The sequence below is a fragment of the Bubalus kerabau genome, chromosome X (genome assembly GCF_029407905.1).
Source record: "Bubalus kerabau isolate K-KA32 ecotype Philippines breed swamp buffalo chromosome X, PCC_UOA_SB_1v2, whole genome shotgun sequence".
NCBI classification, from domain to species: domain Eukaryota; kingdom Metazoa; phylum Chordata; class Mammalia; order Artiodactyla; family Bovidae; genus Bubalus; species Bubalus kerabau.
In genome coordinates this window covers 121,634,412-121,646,821 of record NC_073647.1, presented here as the reverse complement: position 1 = coordinate 121,646,821, position 12,410 = coordinate 121,634,412, and the positions used below count along the sequence as shown (strand labels likewise).

The 12,410-nt window shown below is 41.9% G+C and overlaps 1 protein-coding gene across 1 annotated transcript in view; it reads left to right on the top strand.

Moving 5' to 3' along the window:
• The first annotated feature begins 9,604 nt into the window (after positions 1-9,604).
• OTC (ornithine transcarbamylase) overlaps positions 9,605-12,410 on the top strand; it is a 73,466-nt gene continuing 70,660 nt past the window's right edge. The window contains exon 1 of the mRNA XM_055565009.1: positions 9,605-9,731. Within this exon, the coding sequence (XP_055420984.1) occupies positions 9,655-9,731 (77 nt within the window). The 5' untranslated portion in view covers positions 9,605-9,654. The remainder of the gene's footprint in view (positions 9,732-12,410) is intronic.

Sequence of the window (12,410 nt, the reverse complement as noted above, 5' to 3'; positions counted from 1 at the left end):
AGTTTATGAAGCACTCCAGGGACATTAATACAAAAGGACTTTTTGGATTCTTCAGCAAATTAGATATGACCAACAACATAGAGAGCTCTTCATAAAAAGGAAGCTGTACATCCTTATGCCCCAACTGCCCCCGCAAACCTAAACCCCTTACCTTAGACAAGACATCTCAAAATGGATCATAGATCTAAATGTAATTTATAAGGCTATAAAATTTTCAGAAGACATAGAAAAGCTTTGTGACATTGGGTTAGCAAAGAGTTTGTAAATATAGCAGCAACAGTGTAATCCCCAAAAAGAACTTGATCAAAATTTAAAACTTCTGCTCTGCAAGAGAATGAAGAGACAAGCTACAGTCTGAGAGAAAATATTTGCAAGTCACATATCCAATAAAGGTCTTGTATCCAGACTATATAAAGAACTCTCAAAACTAAAAAAAAAAAAAAAAATCAGAAAACAAACGACTCAGTTAAAGAATAAAGTAGGGCAAATAGGCACATGAAAAGATGCTCGTTTCACTAATTATTAGAGAAATGCAAATCCAAACTACCTCACATTGGTCTGAGTGGCCATTATTAAAAAATCTACAAATAATAAATGCTGGAGAGGGTATGGAGAAAAGAGAATCCTTCTACACTGCTGGTGGGAGTGTAAATTGGTGTAGCCACTATGGACAACAGTATGGCAGTTCCTCAAAAAACTAAAAATAGAGTTGCCATATGATCTAGCAATCCTACTCCTAGGCATATATCTGGACAAAACTATAATTCAAGAAGATACATGCATCCCGATACTCACAGCAGCACTATTTACAATAGCCAAGACATGGAAACAACCTAAATGTCCATTGACAGATGGATGGATAAAGAAGATGTGGTCCATATATACAATGGAATACTACTCAACCATTAAAAGAATGAAATAATGCCATTTGCAGCAACATGGATGGACCTAGGGATTATCATACTAAGCAAAAGTAAGTCAGAAAGAGAGAGACAAATACCATATGATATCACTTATATGTGGAATCTAAAATATGACACAAATCAACATATCTTTGAAACAGACTCACAGATATAGAGAGCAGACTTGTGGTTGCCAAGGGGGTGGGGGAGGGATGGATTGAAAGTTTGAGATTAGCAGATGTAAGTTCTTATATATAGAATGGATAAAAAACAAGATCCTATAACATAGCACAGGGAACTATATTCAACATCCTGTGATAAAGCCATAATGGAAAAGAATATGAGAATATGAAAAAGAATATGTATATGTATAACTGAATCACTTACTGAACAGCAGAAATTAACACAACATTGTAAATAAACTATACTTCAATAAAAATTGATAAATAAACAAATAAAGTAGCCCAGCTTGTTTATTTATTTTTAAAATTTATTTATTTTAATTAGAGGCTAATTACTTTACAATATTGTATTGGTTTTGCCTTAATTGTTAACAGATACTTCACCAAAGCTTCCCAGATAGCTCAGTTGGTAAAGAATCCACCTGCAATGCAGGAGACCCCGGTTCGATTCCTGGGTCAGGAAGATCCACTGGAGAAGAGATAGGCTATCCAGTCCAGTATTCTTGGGCTTCCCTTGTGGCTCAGCTGGTAAAGAATCTGCCTGCAATTCAGGAGACTTGGGTTCAACCCCTGGGTTGGGAAGATCCCCTGGAGAAGGGAAAGGCTACCCACTCCAGTATTCTGGCCTGGAGAATTCCATGGACTGTATAGTCCACGGGGTCGCAAACAGTCAGACACGACTGAGCGCTTTCACTTCACTTCACCAAAGAAGATACATAGGTAGCATGTGGAAAGATGCTCAGCATCATTAGCCTTTAGGGAAATACAAACTAAAACCACAATTAGAAACCACTACATACCCATCTGGGCGGCAACTATGAAATATACTGATAATGCCAAGTGCTGACAAGAGCACAGAGCAACTGGAACTCTCATGCTTTACTGGGGGAACCACAAAATGGCACAGCAACTCTGGAAAATATTTTGGCAGTTTCTTCAAAAGTGAAACATGTACTTCCCATATAACCCAGCCATTCTACTCCTAAATATTTACCCTAGAAATAAAATTTCTGTTCACACAAAACCCCATACATAAATATTTGTAGCAGCTCTGTGTGTGAGTTCCAAAACCAGGAAACAACCCAAATGTCCCTTAATGCTTTGCTTTTGCTAAGTCGCTTCAGTCGTGTCCGACTCTGTGCGACCCCATAGATGGCAGCCCACCAGGCTCCCCCGTCCCTGGGATTCTCCAGGCAAGAACACTGGAGTGGGTTGCCATTGCCTTCTCCAATGCATGAAAATGAAAAGTGAAAGTGAAGTCACTCAGTCATGTCCAACTTAGCGACCCCATGGACTGCAGCCTACCAGGCTCCTCCATCCATGGGATTTTCCAGGCAAGAGTACTGGAGTGGGGTGCCATTGCCTTCTCTGATGTCCCTTAATGGGGAATGGATAAACTGTGATATACCCACACAATGGAATACTAATCAACAACCAAAAGGAAGAAACTAATGATAAACACAGCAATACAGATGAATCCCAAAGGCATTATGCTGAATGAAAGAAACCAGTCTCAAAAGATTACATAATGTATGATTCCATTCACGGTACACTCTGGAAATGGCAAAAGTAAAAGGAGAGAGAAAGTTCAATACACCAGAAATTAGGGCTAAGAGGAGGGTGTGACTACGAAAGGATTTAAAGGAAGGTTTTTGAGGGGAACTGTTTTGTATCTTGATTGTGGTGGTGGCTACATCAATCTATACATATGTTACAACTCATAGCACCACACACACACAAGTCATTCACTGTGCTAATTCTAAAAGTTTAAAAATTACAAAGCATATCAAATACATTCATTTAACCAGAAGAATAGAGAGAGAAAAAGAATATTGTCTTCATTGGCAGATAAGGAAACTAATTTATGATGTCCAAGGTCATTCAACCAATAAATGGTAAGTTCTGAAGTAGAACCTAGACTTATGAAATACATGATTATTTTCCTGTTGTTTTCCATGAGTATTAAATTTCAAAAACCTAGCCAAATTTTGTATTAGTTAGCATGCATTTGGTTGTGTGTGTGTGTGTGTGTGTGTGTGCGCTAAGTTGCTTCAGTCATGTCTGACTCTGCAACCCTATGGACTGTAGCCCGCCAGGCTCCTCTGTCCATGGGGAGTCTCCAGGCCAGAATACTGGAGTGGGTTGCCATGCCCTCCTTCAGAGGATCTTCCTGACTCACGTCCCTTATGTCATCTGCATTGGCAGGCAGATTCTTTACCACTAGCACCACCTGGTTGTTGGTAACAAAAATCCCAGTTGGAGTGACTTAAAGAAAAAGATCATTTACCATTTTATTTATAATTTTATCATTTATTTTTATTAATGTTTTTGGCTGTGCTAGGTGCAGACTTTCTCTAGTTGCTGCAAGCGGGGGCTGCACTTCCTTGCAGTGCTTGGGCTTCTCATTGCAATGACTTCTTTTTTCACAGAGAATGGACCCTAGAGTGCCCGGGTTTTAGTAGACTTGGCTCCTGGGCTCTAGAGCACCGGCTCAGCAGTTGTGGCACACTGGCTTAGTTGTCATTCAGCTTGTGGGATGCTCCTGGACCAGGGATCAAACTTGCGTCTCCTGCATTGGTGGTTGGATTCTTTACCACTAAGCCACCAAAAAAGCCCCTATTATCTTACTGAGTTGGCCAAAAAGTTCATTCAGGTGTTTCTGTAACATCTTATGGAAAAACCCAAGCAAACTTTGTGGCCAACACAATATTCAGACGGTAAAGAATCTGCCTGCAATGTGGGAGACCTGGGTTCGATTCTTGAGTCAGGAAGATCTCCTGGAGGAGGACATGGCAACTCACTCTAGTATTCTTGCCTGAGAAATCCCATGGACAGAGGAACCTGGTGGGCTACAGTCCATGGGGTGGCAAAGGGTCGGACACAACAGCCACTAAGCATAGACGGCACAGAAATGCATAACAAGGTGTCCAGTGGTAGGAAGAGTGTGAGATTGGTTGATTTTACAACTCAATGATGTCATAAATGATCAAGATTCCTTTCTTCTTTCACTCTGCCAAACCACAGTTTCATTCTAAGGCTGCTTCTCCTCATGGCCACAAGATGCCTACTGGTCTCAGACAGATACATGCTTCTTTATTCATATCCGGTGGAAGACAAACTACAGGCAACAACCCAACAGAGCTTGTAACTGAAGCGTGTACTGCATGCAAATGCTGTGGTTTCTTAGGATCTTAAAGACTCTAGACAACCCGCCATAAATAGTATTTATGTAAATAGTAACCCTTTGAAATAAACAGAGCCTCTCACTGCAATTAACAGCCATATGTCTTATTTGTACAGAACTCAGATTTGTAATAGATCTTTGGCTAAATAGCTATGTCAATGTTTTTAGACACTGAACCCCATGTTTGGTTGAAGCTGAAGGTGAAAGTCACTCAGTCATGTCAGACTCTTTGCAACCCCATGGACTGTAGCCTGCCAGGCTCCTCTGTCCATAGAATTCTCCAGGCCAGAATACTGGAGTGGGTAGCCATTCCCTTCTCCAGGGGATCTCCCCAACCCAGGGATCAAACCTAGGTCTCCTGCATTGCAGGCGAATTCTTTACCCTTTGCTACCTGAGCTACCATGGAAGCCCATGTTTGGTTAGCATGTTAAAATTTCCCAGTGTCATAGCCCATTTTGATAAAACCTTTAGTTGAACAGATAAAGACTCTGAGGGTCTTAGAGGAGTCCAGTGACTTGGCCAAATTCACCATTAGTGACTCACCCAGAGATCACATTTGATCTTCAAATGTCCTTCCCATAATTCTTTCCTTTATGTAACATTGATTCCCTCTTCAGTGCTTAGATTTCACTAGGGAAGTGCAGTAGCAATTTCAAAGAAATATTGCAAGTTCATATATGATACTTACAAGCTCTAAATGTCAAGAAATGATTTTTATATCCCTAATGGTGACATTTAGCTATTTGGAATTTTAGACCAAGTGTGATAGAATACACTTGAAATCCTGGAGTCTATTTAACTTCTCCATCTCTCTTCCCTTACCATCCACCCAATTGTCCTGATAGGTGGATTCTAAACCCTAAATCTCTCTTCCATCCATCTCTAGTTTTCCATTTCCACAGCCCTAGTATGTTCTCCAGTGTTCTTGCCTGGAGAATCCCAGGGACGGAGGAGCCTGGTGGCCTGCCGTCTATGGGGTCGCACAGAGTCGGACACAACTGAAGCGACTTAGCAGCAGCAGTATGTTCTCAGGCCTTTATTATTCTATTTATTTACCTTTACTTGAAGGATATTTGCTTTACAATATTGTGTTGGTTTCTGCTGTACAACAAGGCAAATCAGTCATAACTATATATATATATACACACACACACACATATATACACACATATATATATATATGTATATATATCCTGTCTGTCTTGAGCCTCCCTCCGACCCCCTCAATCCCATTTCTCTAGGTCATCACAGAACACTAGGCTAGGCTCCCTGTGTTATAGAGCAGCTTCCCAGTAGCTATCTATTTACACATAGTAGTGCATATATGCCAATGCTACTTTCTCAATTAATCCCACACAATAACCTCTCTTTGTCTCCATTTTCTCCCCACTGTACTTCTTACACAGTGCTGCTGGATTAAAGCATTCAAAACACAATGCAGACAATGGCATATGTCCCCCTGTCTGCCCCAGCTCTAAAACTTTAATAATCTTCCTCTGACGATAGATTAAATTCTTAATTCCATAATCTGGATTTCAAGGCCCTCAAGAATCTGGTTTCATTATTCCTTTCCAGTCTTGAGAGAATCCTCCTTTCTGGGTGGGAGTTGTCAGCTCACAATGACTTGCAAGAGCCAATCTTACACCTCTCTTCCCAACTCTGTGTTCAGTGATGTCACTTTGTAGCCTGAAGCTGTCCACGGTGGGAACATTTATACCACACAAATTGGTCAATGCCACAAGTCAGAACTTTTTTCTTTTTTGAAGAGCTGGTTATTAAATATTTACCAGCATACCACCAGGTACAGGGTAACAAGGACCAGACCTGAGAGTGTTTGAAATACTATAGGATACAAAGATGTTGACACTGAAAGCCCAAATCAGAGATAGGAGGGCCCTGAAGAAACAAGTAAGAAGCAGAGCACTGAAAAACTCTTAAGAAGGTAGACCTGGGCAAAGACTGGGTTCCCATAGAAGCAGATATTGAGAAAGGGATTTGGGTTCAAGTAGTTTATTTGGGAGATGATCCCAGGAAGCACTGGTAGGGGATGGAGGGAAGTAAGACAGTGAAGAGAAGGCAGTTAATAGAGGGTGAATTGACAGTCAGGTGACTACTGTGGGCGATCAGGGCTTAGTCCCACTGGGGACCTATGGAAGAGCATGTAAAACATGCCTCATGGTTGCCACACAGGACTGAGGAATATGAGGACTTTATTCTCAGCCAGACAGCTATGGGCCTGTGCATTAAGAAGTGACAGGGGACTTGCCTGGTGGTCCAGTGGTTAAGACTCTGTGCTTCCCTTGAAGGAGGCCCAGGTTCAATCCTTGGCTTAGAAACTAAGATACCTGCATGCTGAACAATAAATCCAGAATTTAAAAAAAAAAAGTGGCAGGTATGCTTCCCCAACAACAAAAGTCATCACCCCCTCACCATGATCTCTGTCCTAGGAAACTCTTACAAATGATTTTTTAAAGCTTATTTCTATGCCAGTATTATCCTAACCAGTTGCTGTTTTATGCATTTTATGTAATAAATTTCATCTGAAGTAATGCTTAATCCCAAACAATGATACTATGGATGAAAATTTCAAGTAGAAGAAAACTTTTGGGGGAAGGAAGGATTTTGTATCTGAAATCACCATAATAATCATCACTCATTATTATGGTGTGATTAATAATAGGTATCAATAAATGTAATCACAATAATAATCATTTATGGGAAAAAAGACAATAGAAAAATAGTGTATTCCAATTATAGACTTATTCTCTATTTCCTTCATTTTGAATAAAATATTATGTCAGGAAATTTAAAAAAGAATTGGCAGGTATGTAGGGGAAGACCGAATACCAAGGGGATACAAACAGGACATGGATGCTTATGGTTTTGTGTTTTTCATAGTGGGCCTGGTGGTGGCAGGGCTTCATTTACATGGTCAAGGATAGAGTGGATCCACTCCCCTAATTCTTGTTACCCCACACACCCTATTTGTTCCGTTGGGTCTATCTGTTGTAGCCCCCCTCCAGTTTTGACAATTCCCTAATTCATTCCAGTTCATCAAGGATCAGTGCTACTTCCTCCAGGAACCCCACCTAATCCCCAACCACCAGTAATGGAAGCTGGATGAGGGACTCTCCAAGCTGGAGGTCCCAAAGGGCCTGAAGCAAGGGCACAAGGGATAAGCCCTACCCTCTTGGTGCGGATGCACGAGGTCAGGGGCCAGAGACAGAAGTTGTGCTCTGGAGTCATTCCAAATGGTGAACTCCCTGTGGGAAAGGACTTATCGTTCCTGGTTATCACTGTATCCCTCAAAGCCCGCCCAGCACAGAGCCCCAGCCTACTGGTGGTGGTGGCAAAGGAGAGGGAATGAATGAAGGGCTGGGTGAACAAAGGAACTAGGTCAGAAGCCAAAGCCGGCAGTTGAAGTGGAATTAGAGGAGTCATGGGGGTGGTCCGTAAGAGTGCCTGGACGAATTCTGAGGACTGATGGCAAACCCTGTATGCTGTCTTTCCACCTGTGACCCAAATGTTCATTGAGACAGCTTGTCTTTTGGGATTCAGTGAAATGACCTTTACGCTCATCGCACTTGTGGTACAGCACCTCTCTTCCAGTTTCTCTGGGGGTTAAGTGGAGGGTAAGCTTTTCTTAGTCCTTTCTGGGAGACTGAACTCCTACCTGCATAGAAGGATGAGGGTTTGTGAGTCACTTTGGCATCTCAGCAGTGCTGCCCACGTTCTCTGCCATGTGGCATGGCAGACTGCATGGTTTCTCCCTGAGCTTTGTTCAGATGAATTGTTTGTGTGGGTAGCATCCTTGACTGAAGAGGTGGGCTTTACATCAGCATGCAGTTGAGTGCAGTTTGCCCACTTCTCTTCGTGACTCCCTACAAGCATCCAGTTTCCTTCCCTGTATTAGGTAGATCAGATCTGTTCACTAAAAGCTCTCCAACAAGAGGCCAGTTTTGTCACTTCAACAACGCTTTTAAAGCGATCTTTTCAAACAGAGCTGCCATCTCGTCTCCCACGTGGTGCGTTCACTATCTGCTTTCTCACCACCACCACCACCCCCCCACTCCCCGCCCCGCCTCTGCAAACAGTCTGCCTGGAATAGTCTTTCCAGAACAGAAGATGTGGCAGAGGTTTGGAGATTTCAATCTTTCCCTCTATATCCCACCTCATTCTCTGTGAGTAGAAGGAAATCGTGTCAATAAATTTCCCTGCTACTAATTATAACATCATATCACAACCCTCCCTACCCCTGAAGTGGTCATAGTTGGTTTTAAAATGACACTAATTTTTTTTTGCATTCCACAAACATCAAGCAAGTGTTTACCTTGCCCTCTTACTCTGCCTCCCACCCTCCCCAGCTCAGAGTTCTCCCTTATCTGTGATGAGGTTGCACTTTACCTGGATGTCTCCAATAAGGTGTCCCCTATAGGCATCTGTTATGGGTATTTATTTACAGATCTATGACTTTTACCAAATTCTAAAGTCTGCAAAGATGAGATCATCTTCCTTCCCTGAAATTCCAGTCTCGCCCAGTATCTGCCACAGAACAGATTTTTAAAACATCCGATCTACAACTACGGATGAATGAATGAGTGAGGGTGAACCTCTGGATTGGCCCCTTAGTTGCCCAGATAGGCTGCAAGGGGAGGAACATTTGGTACCCCACCTCCTCACTTATGCAGATGATGGGTTTCTGCAGGAGTTAATAGGCAGCTCCTTACTTATTGAAGACCTACTATGTGCAAGGCACAATGGGAGTTCCCGGCTTGAGATCTTTTTACTCCATCTCCAGCCCCTCTCCAGCTTTTTTGCCACACACACAAAAAAAAAAACCACCTTCCAGAGCACGTCTTTCTCTTTGTTTTTGTGGATGGGCTGAGGCTTAGAGGGAGGAAAGTGCTATTACTGGAAATACTCAGGGATGTCATGTCTACATCTGGGGTTTTGCATTGCCAATTCGCATTTTCTGAATGAGTTATTTCTGTGTACCTTTGCAGCAGCCAGCCCTGCAGTCTCTTGCATGTATTATACGCTCAATGAGTACTTGTCAATTGATTTGGTACAAGTATGTGACAGCATAAATATATTATGAAAAATGAGGAGTCTGAGCACCAAAAGTGTTAGGATTCCAACCCCCAACACCACCAAAAAAAAAAAAAAATACACAATGGTAGAGCATGGCTTAAAGTTCAAATGCTCCTGGACCCTGCCCTGCACTATCTCTAGACTGGGGAACTTGATAAGGTAGTTGAAGGGCAATATTACCTTTGCTCTCTCACTGTGATCGAAAACACTCTTAGCTTTCAGGTGGACCCCACTGGCTACCTTGGTGCGGCATTTTCAACAGCACAGAATCACCCTTTACACAATCAAAAGAAGATGCTGTTTCATCTAAGGACCCTGTTGAACAATGCAGCTCTTAGAAATGGTCACAATTTCGTGGTTCGAAATTTTCGGTAAGTGATGGCCAGAGACTAGAGTCTGACTTAGGAGCCGTGGTGATAAATGAAGTTCTATTCTGTAGAGGAGTGCCACCTCCTAAAGCTGCTTTCTGCTATAGTGTTTCTGTTATAGTGGCAAGTTCTATCCTTATTGTAGACAGCTCTCTCTAATTCCAGCTGAGCTTTCATTTCTCAATCCCCTGTAATCAGATTTCACGGGGTGCTAGGGGGTGGGGTTGGGATGGGGGGACTGTGGCAGGTATAACAGACTAAATGTTCTTGACATCTTCCATTTGTGTACATTCTAAAGGAGCAAGTGGCTGAAGGAAATGAGAGAAACTAATTTCCATGGGGCCTTCTGCTTGTATTTAGGTCAGCCTGAAAACAATATATCATTCTAGAGCATGGGGATTGATTCATTCTTTAAAAAAACAGACCCCAAAAGAATGACTTACTTGCAAGCTGCTGGAAAGAAGCCTTGTATGTGATGATGATAATGATATTTTTAAAAGAAAATCTAAATTTAAAATCGATTTCTGAATTTTTTGTTAGCATGTGAAAGGAGGCTGTCTCCAATGAATTCATTAAAAAGCTACATCCTGGGACTTCCCTGGAGGTCCAGTGGCTAAGACTCCAAGCTTGCAATGCAGGGGGTCCAGGTTCCATCCCTGGTCAGGGAACTAAGATCCTGCATACCTCAACTAAGACATGGTGCAGCCAAATAAATAAAAATAAATATTTAAGAAAAAAAAAAAAAGCTACATCATGCTCAGAATTAGTCAATTGTCCATGCACACAGTTGAAGGCAGTGTGGAGCCTGTCCCCCAGGAAAGGAGACAGGGGTGATGTGTTAATTGGGGAAACAATGCTCTCAAATTTGGACATTGTTCCCAGAAGACTTCTGGAGTAGTTGCCTGTTAACAATCAGAATTTTCCCAGTGCCTCTTGACAACCTAAACCAATCTCAAAACGACCTCAATGACTTCCTAAAGTTAGAAGCTTCTAGTCTGAAGTTTTCTCCCACTGTTAAGTGGCCCTGGGCCTCCCCTCTCTGGGCCACCTGACAGCTCTGGACTCTCTGGACTCTACCTTTAGCACCACTCAGAAGCCAGAATGACATAGTAAATGATATTGTAAATTACACCCATAGAATTAGATGCAGTTGGGACCTCAGAGCTACAGAATAACGCCTTCTCTTATTTTATAGATAAGGCAAATGAGGTCCAGAGAGATAATGAGGTTTACTAGTTAGTGGCAGAGCTAGACAATAGAAGCCAGAGGAAAGCTCAGGTTTAGAGTCTAAAGAACTGGGTTCAAGGCCTGTCACCACCACTTATTGGCTATATGACCCTGAGCAAGCTATTAAACTTTTCTTTGACATTGCTTCACTTACAAAATGAGAGAAAGTGTAATACATGTTCTGCCTACATCACAGTGTGGTTCAATTATTTATTTAATAAATAGCTATTGAGTGCCTACTTTGTGCCATGCTCTAAGCAAGGTGTTGGAGATACAGCGGTAAATAAGATAAAAAGTTATTTCATTCCAGACACATGAATTCACAGTCTAGCAGTAATCTGTAAGATAATTTGTGTGGAAACTGTAAAGTGACAGGCAAGTGTTCATTATTTTATCATTCCATCCCACTGAGTTACATCTATTAAGAGTGTGATGAAATTTTATTCCATACTTTTTTAACAAAGGCTCATCACTGAGCTAGAAATAATCAGCTGAATGAATAACCAAAGCTTGGAGCTTAAAATTATACTTTTCTTTGAAAATCACAGTGATGACTTTTTACCATTGAAAGTGAAAGTGTTAGTCACTCAGTCGTGTTTGACTCTTTGTGACCTCATGGACTGTAGCCCGCCAAGCTCCTCTGTCCATGGAATTCTCCAGGCATGGGTTGCCATGCCCTTCTCCAGGAGATCTTCCTGACCCAGGGATAGAACCCATGTCTGTTATGTCTCTTGCATTGGCAGTTGTGTTCTTTACCATCTGAGCCACCAAGGAACTCCCCCCTTTTAACATTATTACAAGTAAAATTTTTGCTACTAAAACCTCTTCCAAGTATTTAGGTAGGAAATTGCAGTGGTCCAGTAGTTAAGACTCCACACTTCCACTGCAGGGGGCACAGGTTTGATCCCTGGTTGGGGAACTAAGATCCCACATGCCATACAGCGCAGCCAAAACGAAAAATAAGAAACAAATATTTAGGCACTTATGGGTATTTATTAACATTCTATTTTCTATATCCAGTAGCCAGACTATGACTCTGAAAATCCTGGCTAGGTGTCTCTCACAGTGAGTCAGGACTGAGGCAAAAGTAAGACTAAATCACCTCAAATCCATATTGGCCATTTGAAAATACGAAAGCCTCGGCTCACCCATGTTATTAGAAACTATAGAGAATGAGTCTGTTGAAAAATGACTACTTAACATGGAAATGCTGTCATTTTCATGAGGTGTGAGTATTTTTCTTTCCTACTCTTTTAGTGAGCCACACTACCAGTTAGATGAATTCAAACTTGCTGATCTCCAGTAACACCTACTGGGGCTTCCCACGTGGCACTAATGGTGAAGAACCCGCTTGCCAATGCAGAAGACATAAGAGACACAGGTTCGATCCCTGGGTCGGGAAGATCCCCTGGAGGTGGGCATGGCAACCCATTCCAGTGTTCTTACCTGGAGAAT